Source organism: Narcine bancroftii, chromosome 1 (genome assembly GCF_036971445.1).
Source record: "Narcine bancroftii isolate sNarBan1 chromosome 1, sNarBan1.hap1, whole genome shotgun sequence".
NCBI lineage: Eukaryota > Metazoa > Chordata > Chondrichthyes > Torpediniformes > Narcinidae > Narcine > Narcine bancroftii.
The window spans coordinates 486,215,139-486,238,226 of record NC_091469.1 but is presented as its reverse complement, the minus strand read 5'-3'; the positions used below and the strand labels follow the sequence as shown (position 1 = coordinate 486,238,226).

Here is a 23,088-nt window from a genome sequence, read left to right as displayed (position 1 = left end):
GAGAACAATTCGGAAGATGCAGGGATGTTTCATCCCAAAAAAAGTTCTCTAAAGGCAGTGGAGGTCAGAGACAGTATGAAAGCAGGAGAGAGGGCAGACAGTATTGCACAAATTAGAGGGAAGCCGGAGGATTGGGAAGTTTTTAAAAGGCCACAGAAGGTAATAAAAACAAAAAGGGGAGAAAAGATGAACTCCGAAGGTAAGCTCGCCAGCAACATAAAAAAGGTCAACAAAAATATTTCAGATATATAAAGATATTTTCATATATACACACATGCACGCAACATCCAGCCACCTATATGTCCGTGGTCCTAAGGTTATAATAGTTAAAAATGGAATGCAGCGGATTCCCGCTCACAACACGTGTATCTCATGTTTCTTGTATACAAAGTATATACGTCTTGATAGTCATTATAAACACCTGTGTTAAGTTCCACAACACACAAATTGCAGAAAGTCCTAATTTACAGAACGGATCATGGATGTTAAGCGATGCCTATATAACTATTTAACTCTGCTCCCAGCTCCCCTGGTTAAACCCTTTTCTTTATTCTATGCTCCCCAGGTCCCCTGATTATACTCTCAATTTAACTCTTTGCTCCCCAGGTTCCCTCCTGTTTCATAATCCAGATGCCCCGGTTTGGGAAGAATTACAAGATGTTTGAGAAAATCATCCCTTCACTGGAACTTGACATCACTGACCTACTGAGTGACAGTAGGTAAAAGGGGGTGGTGAGTGGGTAGGGAGCATCTATCTTCACCCCACCTCCCCCAACTCCATCAACCCTGTTGGTCACATGGTCACTGCATTCCCTGCCATGGGTGGGGAAGGTGGGTGGGAAGAAGTTTCTTGTTGGCTGGGGCCTGGTCCCACATCCAGGCTGCAGGGTGCACTCAGCCACGGAGTTTCCAGGTGGAAACCTTGGACTCGGTTGAGAAGGTGGAACAGTGACCGAGGCTGTTCCCTCTCAGCTGCTCGGCGGTGGGACATCTCTGGGCATCCAGCCCTGCCCACTTCTTTCACCCCACTCCCCCTCCCCCACTCTTGACCTCGCATCCTCTCCTGTCTCCCCACCTTCCCCCCATCCCATTCCCAGTTCCATGTTTGCTTCAAGACCTGTCATCCGACGCTGCCTTCCCTCAGCCTGACCCTCCGTAACCCGTGCTGCTGCTGTCGGTATGGCTGCTTCGTGCATCACCAGTGGCAGCATTCGGTCCCACGTGAGCATCTCCACCACCCCCCTTTCCCCTCCCCAGTCCATGAAACCCCCCCCCCAGCCCAAATACCCTCCCCCTCCCAGTCTCAGAGGCCCTCCCCCTCTCCCTGTCCGAGAGTCCCTCCCCCTCTCCTCTTCTGAGAGCCCTGACCACTCTCCTGGTCCGAGAGCCCCTCCCCCTCTCCCGGTTCAAGGGCTCCTCCCTCTCTCCTGGTCTGAGAGCCCCTCCCCTTCCCTGACAGAGCCCCTCCCCTTCTCAGTCTGAGAGCCCCGGCCCCTCTCCTGGTCTGAAAGCCTCAGTTCCTCTCCTGGTCCGAGAGCCTGACCATCTCCTTGTCTGAGAGCCTTTCCACCTCCTCTGGTCTGAGAAGCCCCCTCCCCCCGCCAGTCCAAGTCTCCCCCTCCCCGGATCTTCCCCTCTCCCAGTCTGAGACTCTCCAGCCCCAGTATGAGAGTTTCCCCTTCCCCTCCCCTCGTCCAATTCCCCCTCTCCAGATCCAAGAGACTTCTGCAGTCTGAGATCCCCAGAACCCCCAGTCCCCTCGTCCAGTCTGTGAAACTCCCCTTCCTGGATTCAAGAGGCTCCCCTTCCCCTCTTCCAGTCCAAGAATCTCCCTCCCCCAGTCTGGCTCACCCTCCAGTCCGAGAGATTCCCTCCTCTGGTTTGAAACATTCCCTTCCCCCAGTCCAAGATTTTCTCACCCATATCCTCGTCCAATAGACTTCCCATCCTTCCCTCCCCTTTCCCCTGTCCAAGGATGCTCCTCCCTCGCTCCCAGTGCAAGGAGGTCGCTCCCCTCCCATCATCTGCCTCAGGGAGACTCCCCTCCCCTCTGACCCTGACTCAAGGATGAACCCTCTTCATTGACCCCATGGAACTGCCTCGATTTCATTCTGACAGCCCTCCCCCCTATTTTCCCACCTCTAACCCTGGGGCAAAGGTGTTATTGAGCTGCCCTACCCACTCCCCCTCTCCTGGTTCAAGAGCCCCTCCCTCCCTCCTGGTCTGAGAGTCCCAGCTCCTCTCCTGGACCCAGAGCCCCTCTCCTGGGCCCAGAGCCCCTCCCTCTTCTCCACTCCCCCCCTCCCCCCACCCAGGACCAGTCTGAACTCTTCCCCCTGCCCCCCAGGTCCCCGGGAATGCTGTGTGTGCGGTGAGCTGGCCACGCAGGAGTGTGACGAGTGCTTCAGCGACAAGCAGGTCTTAAAAACGGGCCTCAAGCAATACTGCAACATGTGTTGGCAGCAGGTAAGTGACCCGCATCTCACTGGAGGGGAGGAAATACTCTCAGGTTGGCGAGCTGCTATATGAGGGGGCCAGTATCTTCTCCCTGCGGTTATCCAATGAGTTGGAGGGGGAGGGGTGTTGGTGAGGTGTGGAGGGGTAGTTGATGCGGAGAGCAGAACCTAACAAATTCTATTTAAGAAAAGTCACTATGAACTACAGCAGCTTCTACCGATAATAGCAGGATTAGTTCGCTAGACTTGCAGAATGCAAGTATGGGGTTGCATGGTGGGTGTAGCAGTGAGCGCAAAGGCTGTTACAGCGCCAGCGATTGGAAGCAGGTTTCGAATCCCGAGCTGTCTGTAAGGAGTTTGCACGTTCTTCCCATGTTTCCCCCACAGACTCCTGGTTCCACCCACCGTTCAAAACGTACCGGAGGGGCAGGTTAATTGGGCGGCACGGTCTGGTGGGCCAAAATGGCCTGTTACCATGCTGTATGCCTACATTTAATTTTGAAAAAAAACAATAGTGCTTTCTCCAGCCCTGCCACTGGTCTCCGGGAATGGTTGAGAGGTTGGGTTACCCTGTAGTTCCCACTCGGGCAGGCTGGCCACCGTGATGTAACCACACTACTCATGCAAGACTAGACTGTGTGGCTCTTGAACATCCTTTCCTTCCCAGTCCCCTCTACGTTCTGGGATTAAAAACCCCACACACCGTTTTCCTCGTACGATGTTAATGCAGGGAATCTGGGCCTGAATTGACTTTTTTAAGCTGACATTTTAAAATCTAGACATACAGCAGGCTAACAGACCCTTTCGGCCCACGAGCCCATTCCACCCAATTAATGGGCAAACACAAGTATGTTTTTGAAGGGTGGGAGGAACCCGAAGCAACTGGAGCAAGCCTCATGCAGACATGGGGAGAACGTACAAACTCCTTACAGACAGCACCAGATTTAAACCCCAGTCACTGGCACTGTCACAGCATTGTGTTAACCATTATGCCTTGCCTGGATAGCATGCAAAATGAAGCCCATATCACGATAAGCAAGGTTGATGGGTTGATTGGAAGGGAAGGTGCAAAGGTGATCATAAAATACACCCCCCCTCCCCCCGGTCTCATCTCTGGATCAGACCCATTGTTTCCCAGTCGTTCCCCACCCTGCGTGACGTCTCCCTCCACTTGACCCCTGGGTTTCCCTCCATCCGTTGCCAGCCCTCTCTCTGACTCTCCTCCTGCTTCACCCATCCTACATCAGGTCTGTCTTACCTGCTCCCAAATTTCTATTGGCTCCCCTTCTCTGCACATGCTCAGCCCCCAATGAGGGGCACATGGCCTTAAATGCCATCCCTTCTTCCTCCACGGATGCTGCTCGATCCGCTGAGTTCCCTCTGTTACGAGCCCAAAGGACCCCAAAACCCAGCAGCAATAGACATTCACCAAGACAAGTGGTTTTTAAAACAAAAGTTATTTTTAATCAACTTTAATCATGAAAATAGAATCAAACTTTAACTTATCTCTATACTTAACTCACCCAAATTAACCCCCTTCTCATTCTAAGTGCACATGTATGTGATGTGTGTGTAAATTTAAGCCAAGTTCTTTGGTTCACAGTTCAATCTCACTTCTTCTTCTTCCAAGTTCTCTGGATGAAGGCAATTCTTAGACTGTGCACAGAATTTAACATGTATAAAGTTCACCAGGCTTGTTCCTCTAGGCCACCACAGAGCTCCACTCTGTTCCTCTTATTCCAAGAGAAACGTCAGCCAGATAGCACTTCCAGCCATCCACTGCTTTTCATCAGTTCTTCCTGGATTGCTCTGTTGAGTGTCCCACACACACTGACTGAGAGAACTTGTGACCTCTCTCTTTCTCTCCAACTCTCCAGTAAAAAGCACGTGACTCATGTGACTTGCAAAACCCCCACCTTCTCCAGCAAACAACACTTCCGCTCAAGTTGTTGTTAGATAAACAAAACCCAGGAGTGACCTTTTTGTGAGCACTTTACAGAAAAGGTACTGATAGACAGCCTGACTCCAGCAAGACAGTGGTCAAGCATTAGCACCTACTGGTGAAATAACAGAGATCCTGCAATGTAAATTCTTCAGTCTTTCAAATAAGATCTGTTTTAAAATGTGTGTATGTATGTAACCTACTCTAAATTTTACCAAATTCCCCAAAATATTATAATCATTACACCTCCAGTCTCCCCCCCCGTCTGTCTCCAGCTGCCGGCTGCTGTTGTGTTGGGAGCGGAGCTGTAGTCAATGAGGAGCAGTCGGATGTGGGTTGTCCCGGGGGTGGGGTGGTGCGGATGTTACCAGGGCAGAGGGCGAGGATTATGACTCTGGACAGATTAGTGGTATCTCTCCCCTCTTATCTTTCTTCCAACTCCCATCACCTACACCCCTCACCCTCCCACCTTTCACTCCCCTCACGCCCTCTCCACCCGCACCCCACTCCTCTCCCCATGCCCCATCTCTGCCAACATCTCTCCCCATCCCTCTTTCTCACCTATCCTCCCGTACCCCTCCTCCCCTTCTCGCACCCCTACCTTCTCACCTCCCCTCCTCTCAATCTCACCTCCCCTCCCTTCTATCCCTCATCCCCTCTCCCTGCCCCCTCCCCTCTTCTCCAAACCCTCTTCCTCTCCCTCCTCCCCTCCCCATCCCTTCTCTCTTCTCACCTCTCTGTCCATCCCTTCCCCCCTGCCATCACCCCTTCCTCTCCCTCCTCTCCGAAACCTTACTCTCCTTATCCCTCCTCACCTTCCCTTCTCCCCCTCTCTCCCCTCCCTCTCTCCCCTCCCTCTCCCCTTTCCTCTTCCTTCCCCTCCTCCTCTGACCATTCCCCTTTCCCTCCCCTCCTTCCCTTCCCTTCTCTCCCCTCCTTCCCCTCCCCCTCTAATCATCCCCTCCCCCTCTAATCATCCCCTCCCCACCCTGGCAGGTTCATTCTCACGTCTCAAGGCGGGGACACAGGGGCTCGCGGCTGAGGTGGCCGGTGGAGTACGAGTACAGCCGGCGTAGGCCTGTGTCCCGTGAGAGGATGCAGCTCTTCGCCGTCCTCTGTATCGAGACCAGCCATTATGTGGCCTTCGTCAAGTACGGCCCCGCCGACCACCACTGGATCTTCTTCGACAGCATGTCCGACCGGCACGGTGAGAGCGCACTGGTGGCATGGCACAGAGGGCTGCTGGCTCTTGGCAGAGGCCAGAGTCGACCAGGATCACCTAAACTGGGGGGGGGGGGGGGGGGGGTGGGGGGGGGGGAGCGGCTAGAACAGGTGAGGGCAGGATGCTGGAGGGGTGTGGAGGCTGGGTGGGGGGGGTTACAGAGATACCCTCTTTTACATAGAAGTCAGTCATAATCCTTTGGATCCTAATTTTCCTCATCCACACTTTTATCTCCATAAGTTTCAACAACTCCTTTTTCACCCCTTCAAATCTGTAAAGCTTGGCATTGTCAAAATGTTTTCATTTTCCATTGCTGTCATGTATCTACATGCACTATAAGCCTTTACTTGACTTTCACAAAGATTTTTAACCAATCAAATATTAATCGATCAAATAAGCTCTCATTAAGCTGAGATTTTTGGTTCTATTCCAGACATAAGCCCCCAATTTATGTAATGAACTAAGAAGTCCTTATTAGTACAAACACATAAACAGCAATAAATTCACCAGACAGTGGGAAATTCAAAATAATAGCAAACTATTAATAACAGAACATTTCTTACTTATCTCTAAACTTAACTCTAAATTTAACCCCACTATGCGCAAATGTGTGTGTGTGTGTGTGTGTTAAATTCCAAACTATTTCAGTTTAAACATGAGTCTGAAAAGTCAATTTTAAAGTCATTTCAAACTTCTTGCTGAACTCAGGATGTTTTTAAATTGTAGTTCACAAGTAATTATAAACCAAGAGTGAAGCACCCGATTTGGAGGGAGGGGTGTGGGGGCTGGAGGGGTTTTCAGAGATAGGGAGGGTGTGGGGAATGGAGGGGGATACAGAGATATGGAGGCTTGTAGGGCCTGGAAGGTTTACAAAGATTGCCCTCCCAAGAGTATAATGACTACAAGGGGTTAGAGATGCCGGTCCTTGCAATAACTCCTGAGGTCTCGGTCTAATAAGGTAACAGGTGGTTGGTCTCATTTTCATGAGACCAAAAGGGGGACTGTTGGAATCTAGGGGTTAAAACATTATGGAAGAAATGATTAATTAATAAGTTTATATAGGGAGGGGTATGAGAGATGGAGGGGGTGGGTTACAGAGATAGGGAGGGGTGTGTGGGCTGGAGGAGGTTACAACGATAGGAAGGGGTGTGGGGGCTAGAGGAGGATTACAGAGATGGGGAGGGGAGGAGGATTACAGAGATGGGGGGGGGTTTACACAGGTGCGGACAGGAGGGGGTTACACAGATGGGGAGAGGTTACACAGACAAGAAGGGGTTGGACGCCTGTACTGACAAGTTGTCCTAACCCACAGGCGGTGAAAGCGGCTACAACATCCCCTCAGTGACCATCTGCCCAGAGGTGGGGCAGTACATCAACACCCCTCCAGCACGGTTGGCCAAGCAGAGCCCGCGAGACATGGAGGGGGTGGCTAAGCGACAGTTCTGTGATGCCTACATGTACCTGTACCAGAACCCCAGGATGGCCGTGTACAAGTGAGGTGGAGCCATGCCAGGGACAGAGACCTGAAGAGGAAGTGGAGGGGGAGGGGGGGGGGCTGTCACCCCCAACAGAGGCTTTATTGTTGCTGGCACCAATGGATTGGCACTGTTGGGGAAGGGAATGGTGACCGCCTCTAAACACCCCCACCTGGCCTCAACCCTTCCTTCTCCTACCAACTCACTATCCCTCACCTATGCCCTTCCAGACGTCCCACTGCCGAGTTGCCAAACAACCCTCTCCCCCCCACCGCTGAGTTGGCCAGACGTTCCCTCCGCCAGGTCAGCCAGTCGTCCATCCACCAGGTCAGCCAATCGACCTGTTTGCAAAGTCGGCCAGTCATCCTGTCTGCTGGGTAGACCAGATGTCCCCCTGTCATCGACCAGACATCCCCCTGCTGGGTTGGCCAGACGTCTCCCTGCTGGGTCACCTGGACGCCTCCTGCTGTCGGCCTGATGTCCATCGTCCCAAGCTTCCTCATGGGTCTGACACACAAGGTGAAGGTTGGATCACCCAATCCCAGCGATGTATTTGGAAAGCTAACATTTATGACCCATTGTGAAGTGCTCCAGGACAGTGGAAGTGAGCCAGTATCTCCAACCCTTGCTATTGTGGTGACAGTTTGGCCACGGTGGAGGTGAGCAGGGAACCACTGCTCTTGGCACAAGGAAGGACGTGAGCCTGAACGTTGGACCCAGACATGTTTACCCAGTGTTGGAGTATTAAACACATCTATTTTCTGGTCGAACATTGTCTCCTGCAAAAGGCAGATCGTTCCCCCTCGAGATCACGAGCCCAGACACCCTTCATTTCCATTGATGTCTGTCAATTGCAGATTTACCTTTATAAATAAAAGTTTACCTCATTTGAATGCTGTGCAGTGATTGGTGGGTTCAAATCTGTGGAAAATTCTCCCCCTCCCCACCTGCTGAACTCACTCCACTCCTTCCCTCTCCACTCACTTCCACTCCCACCCCCTATTTCCCCTTCAGCTCTCACCTTCCCTTTCTTACCGCCACCCCCTCCCCTTCTCCCCACCTCCTCCCTCCTTTACCCCTGCCCCCACCTCCTCCCTCCTTTACCCCTACACCCACCTCTTCCCTCCTTTACCCCTACCCCCACCTCCTCCCCTTCTCCTCCCACCTCCCCTTCTCCCCACTCCTCCCCTTTTCCCCACCTCCTCCCTCCTTTACCCCACCCCCACCTCTTCCCCCTTCTCTCCCACTTCCTCCCCTTTTCTTCCACCTCCTCCCCCTTCTCTCCCACCTCCTCTCCCCTTCTCCCTCACTTCCTCCCCCCCTTCTATCTCACTTCATCCCCCTTCTACCTCACTTCATCCCCCTTCTACCTCACTTTCTCCCTCTTCTCTCTCACGTCCTCCCCCTTCTATCTCACTTCCTCCTCCGCCCTCTCCCTTATTTGCCCTCTTTCACACTCTCACTCTCACCCCACTCACTCTCTCACACTTTTCCTGTCCAACAGTTTTCAAACCATCACCCTTCTCTTCTGAGCTTGGTTTGTTTTGGCACTTCACTCCCACCTTCCCCCTCTCCGCTCTCCCCTGTCCTGGGAAGGATGAAAACTTCCCCATCTCTCTCTGCATCACACCCACCTTCCCCCTCTCCACTCTCCTTCTGGGAAGGATGCAGACTTCCCCAGCTATCTCTGCATTACACTCACCTTCCCCCTCTCCTGGGAAGGATGAAGACTTCCCCATCTCTCTCTGCACCACACCCACTTTCCCCCTCTCCGCTCTACCCCGTCCTGGGAAGAATGAAGACTTCCCCATCTCTCCTCACCACAGTGGATTTAACCTCCTCCAAATCTCAACTAAATTTAAATTCTTCATCATTTCTGACAATCGTTTTGCCATTTTGGTTTTCTTCAGAGTTTTTGGAGATTTATCCAACAAAGGATCTAAACAACAATTAAAATCTCCCCCTACTAAAATATTTTCCTGTGCTTGATTCAGTCCCAGAAATATTTGAGCTACAGATTCTTCATCGTCCACATTAAGAGCATAAACATTCATCAAAGTCCAGAATTCAGAAAATATTTTACAATTAACAATCAGTGGTCGACCAGCATTATTGGAAAATGATTCTAAAGTGAAAGGCAACTTTTTATGCGCTAAAATAGCCATGCCTCTCGCCTTAGAGTTAAATGAATACGCTATAACATGTCCAACCCAGTCCCTTTTCAATTTCAATGTTCTTTCTCTGTCAGAGTTTCCTGTGGAAAAGCAATATCGACCTTCATCTTCTTAATATACACTAACACTCTTTTCCGTTAACTGGGTTATTAAGCCCTTTAACATTAAAAGTAGCAAAATTTAAACTAGTCATATTATATATCTTCAAAAATTACTCCTCACAGTCAAGATAATAAAGTCTCCTTTCTATTTTTAAAAAAACCCAAAATTCAAAACAAACCCCCTTTAATGTATATAACCCCCGCAACTAACCAAACTATAAAAATTTAAACAAAAAAAACTACAAACCCTCCCCCCCCATAAAAAACTACAACAAGTGTAGTATTCCCTTCAATTAACCGGGTGTGGCTTACCACAAGTGGCAGATGACTTGAGAAGCAGTATAGTAATCCACTTCCCCCAACCAAACCTTCATAATCAAATACAAATAAAATCTTCACATTTAACCCACTGATCATCATTTTCTATTTCAATCAGCTGAGGTTCCAGCACTTTCTTCCCATTCCCATTCTTCTTCCCAGATAAGTTCACCAGACTTGAGCAACAACTCTTGACATACTTTATTATCTGGCAAAGAAATGGCAAAAGTTAATGCCTCAAAATCAATCTCAAAAAAATAAGTCTGATTACCATAAAACACTTTCAGTACCGCGGGATACCGAAAAACAAATCTATATCCCTTTCTCCATAACAGACTTAGTTGAGTTGAAATCTTTACGCCTTCTAATTATAGCTTGACTCAAATCAGCATAAAAGAAAACCTTATTTCCCTGAACCATCAATGGGCCCTGATTTTGTCTTGCTTTTTGAACTGCTAAATGCAAAATCATCTCATGGTCTTGATATCTCAGTCATTGAATAAGAATTGCACTTGAAGGTTGACCTGGAAAAGGCTTTTTCCTTAACGCTCGGTGCGCTTTATCTCTTTATCTAATTCTAATCCATCCAGGAAAGCTTCTACCCCCAATATCTCAGGAATCCATTTCCGAAAATTTTTTACTGGCTCTGTCCCTTCCACATCTTCAGGAAGACCCACTACCTTAATATTATTGCGTCAACCCTGATTTTCCATCCGTTCAATCTTCTTCAACAAATCTCTCTTCTCAATATCCCAACCCGTAAACAAATCTTCAATTTGATCCATTCTTTCCTTGTACTGGTCCACTTGACTTTTACAATCAATAAAAGCTTCTTCAATTTTCTTAAATTTATCTTGAACGGTATCCAATGCTTGCAAACATTTATTTACATCCATTTTCACTGTAGCAGCATCTTCTCAAATATTATTCATTTTCACTTTCATAGCATTGATCATAAATTTGGACAAAACCTGCATTCATTTGAACAGTCGTATTTTCCACCTGTTTTGCAATATTTTCCAATATAGGATGCACAGTTTCAATTCCCACGACTGTCTTCTGTTTAAACTGAAGGAGAAATAGATTTTAAACTCTGAGAAACTTGAGTTGCTTCCATAATACTGGATGCAGCCATTAAAATTGCTTGTTCTCATTTCCTAAATATGCAGGACTTTCCTCTTGCTCCTCTTCACCTGCAGTCTCTCCTGACTGAGCCACCTGGCTGGGGGCTGGACCCCCAGCGCCCAGAGCCGGTCGAGGATTCTGCACATGTCCGTTGCACCTGTTGCGCACGAGCAAGCATCCTCCGATGTGTCACTGCGTGCAATCGAGCCGCTGGCCACACACAGCTGATCGCGTTTGCTCTCGAACGCTGCATCGCGTGCATTTTCATCCGGGTCCAAAATGGGACTCGAGACGCTGGCACCATCTTACGGGACTGAGTGCAAGGAGGGAACCGGTGTCACATTCAACCTGCCCATCAAGATCCTTTGAGACTTGGCTACAACTCCAATCGGTTCCTGAGGCTCCTTCTGGAAGGTAGGCCCGAGTTCTTCAGCACTTTCTGCACATTTTCACTTCTTTCTGAGGTTAAACAATTTCTGAAAACTATAAAAATAAACTTTCCAAGCTTTTTATCCCCTCCATAAATCTTCGTCCGCGAAGACAAGCCAAAGAAAAGAAGAATTCAGGTAACCGTGCCTGCCTGTCCCGCATCGGACTTGTCAGTCACCAATGAGCCTCCAGCAGAAATGGACATACCCCACCATAAATCTTCGTCCGCGAAGCCAAGCCAAAGAATTCAGGTATTAATTAGTTCAGTTAGAGAGAGGTGTGACCACACATCTCAATCCTACGCCATCTTGCCACGCCCCCCCCCCCCACCTGCACCTCCTTCATCCTCCACAGGTGGCGCTGCGCATGGGTTTCATCATCCTCCACAGGTGGGGCTGCACACAGGTTTCATCATCCTCCCCGCCTGCACGTCCTTCATCCTCCACAGGTGGCGCTGCGTATGGGTTTCATCATCCTCCGCCTGCACCTCCTTCACCCTCCACAGGTGGCGCTGCGCATGGGTTTCATCATCCTCCACAGGTGGGGCTGCACACAGGTTTCATCATCCTCCCCGCCTGCACGTCCTTCATCCTCCACAGGTGGCGCTGCGTATGGGTTTCATCATCCTCCGCGGGTGGCGCTGCGCATGGGTTTCATCATCCCTCCGCCTGCACCTCCTTCACCCTCCACAGGTGGCGCTGCGCATGGGTTTCATCATCCTCCGCCTGCACCTCCTTCACCCTCCACAGGTGGCGCTGCGCATGGGTTTCATCATCCTCCGCCTGCACCTCCTTCACCCTCCACAGGTGGCGCTGCGCATGGGTTTCATCATCCTCCACAGGTGGGGGCTGCACACAGGTTTCATCATCCTCCCCGCCTGCACGTCCTTCATCCTCCACAGGTGGCGCTGCGTATGGGTTTCATCATCCTCCGCGGGTGGCGCTGCGCATGGGTTTCATCATCCTCCGCCTGCACCTCCTTCACCCTCCACAGGTGGCGCTGCGCATGGGTTTCATCATCCTCCGCCTGCACCTCCTTCACCCTCCACAGGTGGCGCTGCGCATAGGTTTCATCATCCTCCGCCTGCACCTCCTTCACCCTCCACAGGCGGCGCTGCGCCTGGATTTCATCACCTTCCACCATCACGTCATTCATCCGCTCAAGGCTCCACCCCTCCTACTGCCCCGCCCACTCTCTAACCCCGCCCCTCCAATCAAGCCTCGTCCCGCCCTGTGACCAAAGTCCCGCCCCAGCCCTGCCACTCTCCTCAGCTCTACCGCCTATTGGCTGGCTCCGACACCTCCATGCCCGCCACTCATCCGACGCTCGCCGCTGATTGGCTCCACTCCCCTTCATCATGGGCTCGGCCCTGTCCTACCCCACAGCTCCCCGTCCAATCCGTCCTGAAGCCCGCGAAAGCCCCGCCCTCGGCCCCCGTTCCCGCCCTCCGCGCGCCCCATGCTCCGGCGCGCCGCTGCCGCCCTCCTGCCCGGCGTGTCCGTCCGCCTCTTGGGAGTGTCGGGTCCCGGCCGTCGCCTCCAGCCCCCTCCGCCCAGGAAGGTGAAGCAGCGGCCTCGGTGGCAGCTCCTGGCCGCCGGCATGGACGGGGATGAGAGCAGCGCCGAGCGGGTCCTGGCGCCGCTGAGACAGGCGGTGCGGGAGCAGGTGGGACAGGCCGAGGCCGGGCCCTGGGCCGGGGGGGGGACCGAGATGGGGGGGGGGGGAGACCGGAGGTGGGGGGGGGGGGAGACCGGAGGTGGGGGGGGGGGGGACCGGAGGTGGGGGGGGGGGGGGGACCGGAGGTGGGGGGGGGGGGGACCGGAGGTGGGGGGGGGGACCGGAGGTGGGGGGGTGGGGGGGGGAGGGGGGGGTTGTAGGATGGGCTGAATGGTCGCAGGGGTGAATGTAGGACTGGGGGGGGGAGGGAATGTGGGGCTGGTGGGGGGGATGTGGGACCAGAGAGGAGGGGGGATGTGGGACCAGGGAGGGGGGGATGTGGGATCAGGGGGGAGAAGAGTGGGACGGGCCGAATGGTTGGGGGGGGAATGTGGGACCGGGGGTTGAGGGAATGTGGGACCGGGGGTTGAGGGAATGTGGGACCTGGGGGGGTGTGAGGGAATGTGGGACCTGGGGGGGGGGGGTCTGTGGGACGGGCCAGATGGTGTTGGACAGGCCGAATGGTCGGGGCCGGGCGGTGGGTGTTGTAGAAGAGGCCCCAGCTCCACTGCAGAGCTGAGCCCATGGGCCATACGGTCCAGGTGTGATGTGAAGCCGCTGCCTTCACCTCCTGCTTGTTCCCCGGGTGCTGAACCCACGGTCCCTGCTTCAGTTTCAGCATTCATCCTTCTGCTCTTGTTTCCAAGTCCAGCACATTCATTCTGGGATTCACCTTGTGGCTCTTCCCACCAGCCAGTGAACCTTTATTTGGAATGTTGTGGTAAACATCCCAACCAGTTTTCTTTAGACCATAGGAGCAGAAATAGGCCATTCAGCCCAATGAGTCTGTCCCACTGTTTAATCATGAGCTAATCCATTTCCCCACTCAGCCCTCCCCCCCCCACTTCTCCCTGACTAATCAAGAAACTATCAATCTCTGCTTTAAATACACCCGATGACCTGGTCTCCAGAACCGCTTGTGGCAATAAGTCCCACAGATTAACCACCCTCTGGCTGAAGTGGCAGTGAACTCCTGCTAAAAATCACTGTAATCTACTCTCGTGATTTTTTTTCTCTCTATCAGGCTTTTGAACTGCTCGAGGTATTGGGTGGCACGATTAGTGCAGTGGTTCGCGCAACATTATTACAACACCAACAATCCTGGTACAAATCTGGCACTAAGGAATTTGTACGATCTTCCCTTGTCTGCATGAGGTTTCCTCCATTCATAACATACCAGGGGTTGGAGATCATTTGGGCGGCTCACGGCTCAGGCTTGTGGGCCAAATGGTCCTGTTTCCATTTTGTATGTGCCCTAACTGTGGGGCAACCAAAAGATCTGCCAAAACTATTGAGATTTTTTTTGCACTAACTGCTGCTTGGAATATTGAGTTAATTATCATCTGACTACATACACGATCAGACCACGGTACACACCATACATTTCTCACGTGGCACATAATAATCACCTCCCGATAAATAGAATATGTGTAATATTCTGGAATAATTTACTCCATTTCATTAATAAGAGACCCAAGGTTACGGGATGCTGTTCATCAATCACACAGGCTGCAGGAAGAAGATGCTTCCCAGCCTGGCAGTCCTGATTGGAATGCTCCTGTACCTCCTATCTATTGATAGTAGGTCAAAGAGATTGTTGTGTGATGGATGGTAGGGGTCCTCAATTCTTTGAACCCTATTTAATCAAAGTCAGTCAAGGAAAGAACGACCCAGTGACCTCCTGGCACATTATGGTAATTTACAATTTTGTTGTTGGTGTATCTTGCCGACTGCCGACCCTGACTACAGCAAATAAGACTTTCATGCACGAGGTGAATTAGTTTGTTGTCATCTATTGAACAAATGCAACAAAATTCTACTTGCTGCAGCTGAACAGGTTACTTCATTAAAATGTTCACTTTTTAAACTTTAGATTTAGCACAGTTACAGGTCCTTTCAGCCCGCGAATCTGCCGCCCAATTAACCTACAATCCTTGGGTACGTTTTGAAGGGTGGGAGGAAACTGGATCAGACTCGCGCAGAAACAGGGATTTGAATGCTGGTTCTGTAAAATTGTGGTGCTGACCGCTACACTAACCCACAGTTTTCCTAGTACAAGGAAAAGATGATGTTGCAGTGGTGCAGGAAGTTTTTGTAGGTGTGCAAGATTCTTTTATTGTCATGTACACCAAGATACAAAATTTTGTCAAGTTTTGCTTGCACACACACACGTGCCACTAGCCTGTCTCTTCCCCCTCCCCACCAACAAGAGAAAGATGAGAACAGAAAGGGGGTTCATGGATTCGCCTTCAGTGTTCCCGCACGACCCGTCCCAGCAGTGACTCCGAGCTTATGGTTCCGAACCTCCAATATGATCAGAAAGTTGCTAACGACTGAAACCCTCAGTCTGCGATTAAACAGCAAGGGGGAGGTTCAAGAGCTCGATAGCTGCTGTACACCCTCTCAAACTGACCGAGGGATGAATGTTGAGGCTGAGAAACCCAAAGATTGGATTGTTTTGCTGAGCTCCTACAGCATTCTTGTGTTCTACTGGTGATTCTGCAGAGGCATTCCCCCTCTTTAACATATTCTCTGGACGGGAAAGGATTAATTGCAGACAGATTGCAGTATTCCCTCAGTGGGACTCGAAGTGAATCAGGTGGTTTTGCGAACAATGCTAAAAGATTTGGCCAGTACTCATTGGAATTTAGGAAAATGAAGGAGGGGGGGGGGGGGGAGGAATCTCAATGAAACATTTCAAATGTTGAAAGGTGTGGACAGAGTAGATGTAGAGATGTTATTTCCCATTGTGGGAGAGTCTGGGACAAGAGGGCACAACTTCAGGATTGAAGGGCATCCACTTTGAACAGAGATGCGGAAGAATTTCTTCAGGGTGGTAAATCTGTGGAATTTGTTGCCACAGGCAGTTGAGGAGGCCGGGTCATTGGGTGTATTTAAGGCAGAGATGGATAGGTTCTTAATTAGCCAGGGCATCAAAGGTTGAGTGGGGAGATTGAATCAGCTCATGATTAAATGGTGGGGCAGACTCGATGTGCTAAATGGCCTATTACTGCTGCTATGTCTTACATTAATGTAAAAAATGTTCCCTGTGTGTTTCAGTGTGTTATGTTTGGAGTAGGAACATTTGGTGTGTCAACTAGTTTTTTTTTCTTGGGTGGTCGGGTGCGTTTTGGGTCAGAACCATTGATCAGGACTGACAGAGGAGGTGGCCAGGGTGGGAAGGGAGGATTCTTTCTTCCTCCAGCAGATCGCTTTTCTTTTGCTGCAGCCTCTCGTGCCTCCAGTGTTTCCTTGTGGTTGTCCGTGAGTTTTTTTTAAAAAAAACCTCTGGAGCTCATTGGATTCTGTCCCAGGAGAACTCTTATCTAAACAATAGAAATTATTTTCAAATGCTTCTTGAGGGAGGAGGCTTGCAGGACCTGGGCACTGTGTACAGCTTCAGCACCCTGCCTGCTGCAGTGTCGATCTTCAAAACCCGCCCCTGCCACGTTTCCTGCACCACTGAACTGCTGCCTGATTCCATAATGAATTACTCAGGTTTTGTTTTTCTCTGGCACTGGCCCCCTTCCCTCCCACATTGAGTGGCCTTGTTATCTCCCTGTAATCGTGGGGTGCATTTTGATCAAAATAGTGTAGCGAAGAGGGGAGATTTATGCAGCTCCTTTCATAACCTCAGAAGCAGAACTTATTGTCATGAACGTATGCAGTGAGGTTGTACTGTGGCAGCATCACAGGGTCACAAATTGCTGTAAATTACATTAAAAAGAAGAGAAAAGTGAGGTAGTGTCTGCAGTTAATTGGCGCAGGGGGAAGAAGCTGTTTCTGTACTGTTGGTTGTTCATCTTCAGAATCAGAATTTATTCTCATGAATGTGTCGTGAGATTCGTTGTTTTGCGACAGCATCACAGGTGCAAGAATTTCACATTAAAAACAAATGTAAATCAGCCCAAAAGAGGAGGAAAAGTGAGGTATATTTCATTGCCCTTCAGAAATCTGATCACGGAAGGGAAGAAGGTGTTTTTTTTAAATTTAGAGATACGGCACAGTAGCCCACGAACCCACACTTCCCAATGACACCCATTTGACCAACAACCCCTGTACGTTTTGAACAATGGGAGGAAGCCAGTCCTCCTGGAGAGAATTACAAATTCCTTTCAGACAGCACCGCATTCGAACCCCTGTAACAGTGTTGCACTAACCGTGCCACTGGGTGTTTGTCTCTAGGCTCCTGTACCACCCCGATGGTTGCAGTGTGAAGAGGGCGTGGCCTGGGTGGTAGGGGTCCTTGAGGATAGAGGCTACTTTCTTGAGACACCGCCTCTTGTAGGTGTCCTCGATGGGGTGAAGACTGATGCCCATGATGGTGCTGGCCGGATTCACGCCTTTGGATATCCTGTAGACCAGCCATTCTCAACGGGGGGGTTCCAGATCTTCAGTGTGTCTGTACAACGTGGAGTCGGTCAAGCAGGTTACTTTCCTGTTGAAAATAGAGTAAAAACACAACGCGGGAAAAACTCAGCAGATAAAGCAGTGTACAGATAAAGATACATAACCTTTGAGGCTTTCGGTTAGCAGTGGTACGGTGCAGACGCAGCCACCAGGTGCTCCTGCCTACTTTCTGTTTCTCTCACTTCTTTTCATTTTACAACCGAAATGTTAAATATTTTGCATTTTTCCTTTTACTCGTGTATGCTTCAGAATATCTACAAGAAATTGCAAACCTGTAAAAAGAATCGACGACTAGCCGAACATTAGAGGCCATTTCTGAGCTACTGGATCAACACAGAACAGTGGTGGCAGCTGACATTTTAGCTTGCTAGAAGTTAAAGTCGACCAAATCCAGTGGATGAGCACATTAGGGTCCACAGGCAGGAGGCAAATTCTGTGGAATTCTCTCTCATTGCTCCCCATCTGGAATTCCTGCTGCTTGAAAGCTTTATGACAATATATTCACCCGGACTTGCTTCCACAGCTGGTATACCCTCCCTCCCTTATCCATCTAGTACCTCCTGCCTGTGCTTCTTCCCCCTTCCCCTTCTCCCTACATTTTTCTCATACCTTAATGAAGGGCTCAGGCCAAAAATGTTGGTTATCTTTGCTACATAAAGTACATGGTTTGACCTGTTGAGTTTCTCCAGCATTGTGTTTTTACTTCCAATCATGGTGTCTGCAGACTTGCTTATTTTATTCCTGTTGAAAATATAATTGGGTAAATGTTGTCAGTGCTAGTACAAACATGAAGACCTATATTGGAAGTGTGAAGCCCCAGGATTTGCTGTTCATATTTCATTAAGGCTTGCTAGTGAATTTGTCTGATGTTTGCTTTAGATTCCAGCATCCAAAGGCTCCTGCACCTCCAGTTATATCTAGGGGTTGGAAATTAACCCTCTCCTCCTGGAGATGCAAGGGTTAACATATGAGGAGCTGTCCTTGCTGGAGTTTAGAAGGGCTAGATAGGGGGACGAGAAGATGTTTCCAGTAGTGGGAGAGTCTGGGACCAGAGGGCATTTAAATCATTTGGCTATTTCGGTAGCCAAATGATTTTTACTCATTTGCAATGTTGCTAGGGACGCCTTCCACTATATAAAAGACACTGTTTGACCAGCTGAGTTTCTCCACATTGTGTTTTTACTTCAACTGTTATGTCTGCAGACTTCCTATATTTTTTGCCTGACCCAACCTCAGTGGAGAAAGCTGACTTGCATTTACCTTGGGTCTCTTATTAATTGAAATGTCCCAGTTGTAGGACTGTCCCCTACTCCACGCTGTCCTAATGTAGCTCTGACGTTCTTTTTCAGGGAGACCTTGTTCGGAAGCTGAAAACCGAGAGCGCTCCACAGGTGGATGTCGATAAAGCAGTGGCAGAACTGAAAGCACGGAAAAGGATCCTGGAAGCCAAGGTTTGAGCTGCAGTCTGGCGCTGTGGTCGCACATGGCCCTCCAACAGCTCCTGTTCCCTTCGCCTCAGCTGCTCGCTGGCTCCGCTTTCTGATTCCCGAGTCGGGGAGTCGTGCCGCAAGCTAGCAGGCCATTGGGCCCAGTCCAACCCAAGCCTCCTCACTGAGTGTAAATAAAATCCATTGGAAGACTCAGCAGGTCGAGCAGCACAGGTTGAGTTCGTAAAGGGTTCCCACCGAAAGCATTGACCATATTTTTAGGAACGGAAGAAACACAAGAGGAGGGCATTCTGGTCCCTGGAGCCTACCCTAATAAGATTGGGTGGCATGGTTAGTGTGGACATTAGCATAATGCTCTTAGAGCGCCAGTGACCCAGGTTCAAATCAGCTGCTAACTGGAAAGAGATTGTACCATCTCCCCAAGACCTACATTGGTTCTCATTTTGAGTGAAGTGAGGTTACTGGTCATATGCCCTCATTGTGTATGAACCAGGGTTACTGGTCATGGACCCTCACTTGTGTGGACCAGGGTTTACTGGTCGTACAGCCTCGCTGTGTGTGGACCGGGATTACTGGTTGTGGATCCTCACTGTGTGTGGACCAGGGTTTACTGGTCGTGCACCCTCAGTGTGAGTGGACCAGGGTTACTGGTCGTGCACCCTCACTGTGTGTGGACCAGGGTTTACTGGTCGTGCACCCTCACTGTGTATGGACCGGGGTTACTGGTCGTGCACCCTCACTGTGTGTGGACCGGGGTTACTGGTCGTGCACCCTCACTGTGTGTGGACTGGGGTTACTGGTCGTGCACCCTCGCTGTGTGTGGACCGGGGTTACTGGTTGTGGATCCTCACTGTGTGTGAACCGGGGTTACTGGTCGTGCACCCTCACTGTGTGTGGACCGGGGTTACTGGTCGTGCACCCTCGCTGTGTGTGAACCGGGGTTACTGGTCGTGCACCCTCACTGTGTGTGGACCGGGGTTACTGGTCGTGCACCCTCACTGTGTGTGGACCGGGGTTACTGGTCGTGCACCCTCACTGTGTGTGGACCAGGGTTACTGGTTGTGGATTCTCACTGTGTAAGGACCGGGTTTACTGGTCATACACCCTCACTGCGTGTGGACCAGGGTTACTGGTTGTGGATTCTCACTGTGTGTGGACCGGGGTTACTGGTCGTGCACCCTCACTGTGTGTGAACCGGGGTTACTGGTCGTGCACCCTCACTGTGTGTGGACCGGGGTTACTGGTCGTGCACCCTCACTGTGTGTGGACCAGGGTTACTGGTTGTGGATTCTCACTGTGTAAGGACCGGGTTTACTGATCATACACCCTCACTGCGTGTGGACCAGGGTTACTGGTTGTGGATTCTCACTGTGTGTGGACCGGGGTTACTGGTCGTGCACCCTCACTGTGTGTGGACCGGGGTTACTGGTCGTGCACCCTCACTGTGTGTGGACCAGGGTTACTGGTTGTGGATTCTCACTGTGTATGGACCTGGTTTACTGGTCATACACCCTCACTGTGTGTGGACCAGGGTTACTGGTTGTGGATTCTCACTGTGTATGGACCGGGTTTACTGGTCATACACCCTCACTGTGTATGGACCAGGGTTACTGGTTGTTGATCCTCACTATGTATGGACCGGGGTTACTGGTCGTGCACCCTCGCTGTGTGTGAACCGGGGTTACTGGTCGTGCACCCTCACTGTGTGTGGACCGGGGTTACTGGTCGTGCACCCTCACTGTGTGTGGACCGGGGTTACTGGTCGTGCACCCTCACTGTGTGTGGACCGGGGTTACTGGTCGTGCACCCTCACTGTGTGTGGACCGGGGTTACTGGTCGTGCACCCTCGCTGTGTGCGAACCGGGGTTACTGGTCGTGCACCCTCACTGTGTATGGACCGGGGTTACTGGTCGTGGATCCTCACTGTGTGTGAACCGGGGTTACTGGTCGTGCACCCTCACTGTGGGTGGACCGGGGTTAATGGTCGTGCACCCTCACTGTGTGTGGACCGGGGTTACTGGTCGTGCACCCTCACTGTGTGTGAACCGGGGTTACTGGTCGTGCACCCTCACTGTGTGTGGACTGGGGTTACATGTTGTGGACCCTCGCTGTGTGTGGACCGGGGTTACTGGTCGTGCACCCTCGCTGTGTGTGAACCGGGGTTACTGGTCATGCACCCTCACTGTGTGTGGACTGGGGTTACATGTTGTGGACCCTCGCTGTGTGTGGACCGGGGTTACTGGTCGTGCACCCTCGCTGTGTGTGAACCGGGGTTACTGGTCATGCACCCTCACTGTGTGTGGACCGAGGTTACTGGTCGTGCACCCTCACTGTGTGTGGACTGGAGTTGCATGTTGTGGACCCTCGCTGTGTGTGGACCGGGGTTACTGGTCGTGCACCCTCACTGTGTGTGGACCGGGGTTACTGGTCGTGCACCCTCACTGTGTGTGGACCAGGGTTACTGGTTGTGGATTCTCACTGTGTAAGGACCGGGTTTACTGATCATACACCCTCACTGCGTGTGGACCAGGGTTACTGGTTGTGGATTCTCACTGTGTGTGGACCGGGGTTACTGGTCGTGCACCCTCACTGTGTGTGGACCGGGGTTACTGGTCGTGCACCCTCACTGTGTGTGGACCAGGGTTACTGGTTGTGGATTCTCACTGTGTATGGACCTGGTTTGCTGGTCATACACCCTCACTGTGTGTGGACCAGGGTTACTGGTTGTGGATTCTCACTGTGTATGGACCGGGTTTACTGGTCATACACCCTCACTGTGTATGGACCAGGGTTACTGGTTGTTGATCCTCACTATGTATGGACCGGGGTTACTGGTCGTGCACCCTCGCTGTGTGTGAACCGGGGTTACTGGTCGTGCACCCTCACTGTGTGTGGACCGGGGTTACTGGTCGTGCACCCTCACTGTGTGTGGACCGGGGTTACTGGTCGTGCACCCTCACTGTGTGTGGACCGGGGTTACTGGTCGTGCACCCTCACTGTGTGTGGACCGGGGTTACTGGTCGTGCACCCTCGCTGTGTGCGAACCGGGGTTACTGGTCGTGCACCCTCACTGTGTATGGACCGGGGTTACTGGTCGTGGATCCTCACTGTGTGTGAACCGGGGTTACTGGTCGTGCACCCTCACTGTGGGTGGACCGGGGTTAATGGTCGTGCACCCTCACTGTGTGTGGACCGGGGTTACTGGTCGTGCACCCTCACTGTGTGTGAACCGGGGTTACTGGTCGTGCACCCTCACTGTGTGTGGACTGGGGTTACATGTTGTGGACCCTCGCTGTGTGTGGACCGGGGTTACTGGTCGTGCACCCTCGCTGTGTGTGAACCGGGGTTACTGGTCATGCACCCTCACTGTGTGTGGACTGGGGTTACATGTTGTGGACCCTCGCTGTGTGTGGACCGGGGTTACTGGTCGTGCACCCTCGCTGTGTGTGAACCGGGGTTACTGGTCATGCACCCTCACTGTGTGTGGACCGAGGTTACTGGTCGTGCACCCTCACTGTGTGTGGACTGGAGTTGCATGTTGTGGACCCTCGCTGTGTGTGGACCGGGGTTACTGGTCGTGCACCCTCACTGTGTGTGGACCGGGGTTACTGGTCGTGCACCCTCACTGTGTGTGGACCAGGGTTACTGGTTGTGGATTCTCACTGTGTAAGGACCGGGTTTACTGATCATACACCCTCACTGCGTGTGGACCAGGGTTACTGGTTGTGGATTCTCACTGTGTGTGGACCGGGGTTACTGGTCGTGCACCCTCACTGTGTGTGGACCGGGGTTACTGGTCGTGCACCCTCACTGTGTGTGGACCAGGGTTACTGGTTGTGGATTCTCACTGTGTATGGACCTGGTTTGCTGGTCATACACCCTCACTGTGTGTGGACCAGGGTTACTGGTTGTGGATTCTCACTGTGTATGGACCGGGTTTACTGGTCATACACCCTCACTGTGTATGGACCAGGGTTACTGGTTGTTGATCCTCACTATGTATGGACCGGGGTTACTGGTCGTGCACCCTCGCTGTGTGTGAACCGGGGTTACTGGTCGTGCACCCTCACTGTGTGTGGACCGGGGTTACTGGTCGTGCACCCTCACTGTGTGTGGACCGGGGTTACTGGTCGTGCACCCTCACTGTGTGTGGACCGGGGTTACTGGTCGTGCACCCTCACTGTGTGTGGACCGGGGTTACTGGTCGTGCACCCTCGCTGTGTGCGAACCGGGGTTACTGGTCGTGCACCCTCACTGTGTATGGACCGGGGT

General features: G+C 51.5%; 2 protein-coding genes across 4 annotated transcripts in view; both read left to right on the top strand.

Moving 5' to 3' along the window:
- Nucleotides 1–7,988, top strand: part of cyldl (cylindromatosis (turban tumor syndrome), like) — a 63,649-nt gene extending 55,661 nt beyond the window's left edge. The window contains exons 12-15 of one of the 2 annotated variants that reach the window (XM_069914955.1): nucleotides 607–715; nucleotides 2,348–2,466; nucleotides 5,395–5,605; nucleotides 6,933–7,988. In XM_069914955.1, the coding sequence (XP_069771056.1) occupies nucleotides 607–715; nucleotides 2,348–2,466; nucleotides 5,395–5,605; nucleotides 6,933–7,117 (624 nt within the window). In that variant the 3' untranslated portion in view covers nucleotides 7,118–7,988. The remainder of the gene's footprint in view (nucleotides 1–606; nucleotides 716–2,347; nucleotides 2,467–5,394; nucleotides 5,606–6,932) is intronic. The other variant, XM_069914956.1, reaches the window with a different exon arrangement.
- Nucleotides 7,989–12,669: 4,681 nt separating this feature from the next.
- gars1 (glycyl-tRNA synthetase 1) overlaps nucleotides 12,670–23,088 on the top strand; it is a 51,283-nt gene continuing 40,864 nt past the window's right edge. Inside the window, exons 1-2 of one of the 2 annotated variants that reach the window (XM_069914954.1) lie at nucleotides 12,670–12,907; nucleotides 18,718–18,819. In XM_069914954.1, coding sequence (XP_069771055.1) covers nucleotides 12,701–12,907; nucleotides 18,718–18,819 — 309 coding nt within the window. In that variant the 5' untranslated portion in view covers nucleotides 12,670–12,700. The remainder of the gene's footprint in view (nucleotides 12,908–18,717; nucleotides 18,820–23,088) is intronic. The other variant, XM_069914953.1, reaches the window with a different exon arrangement.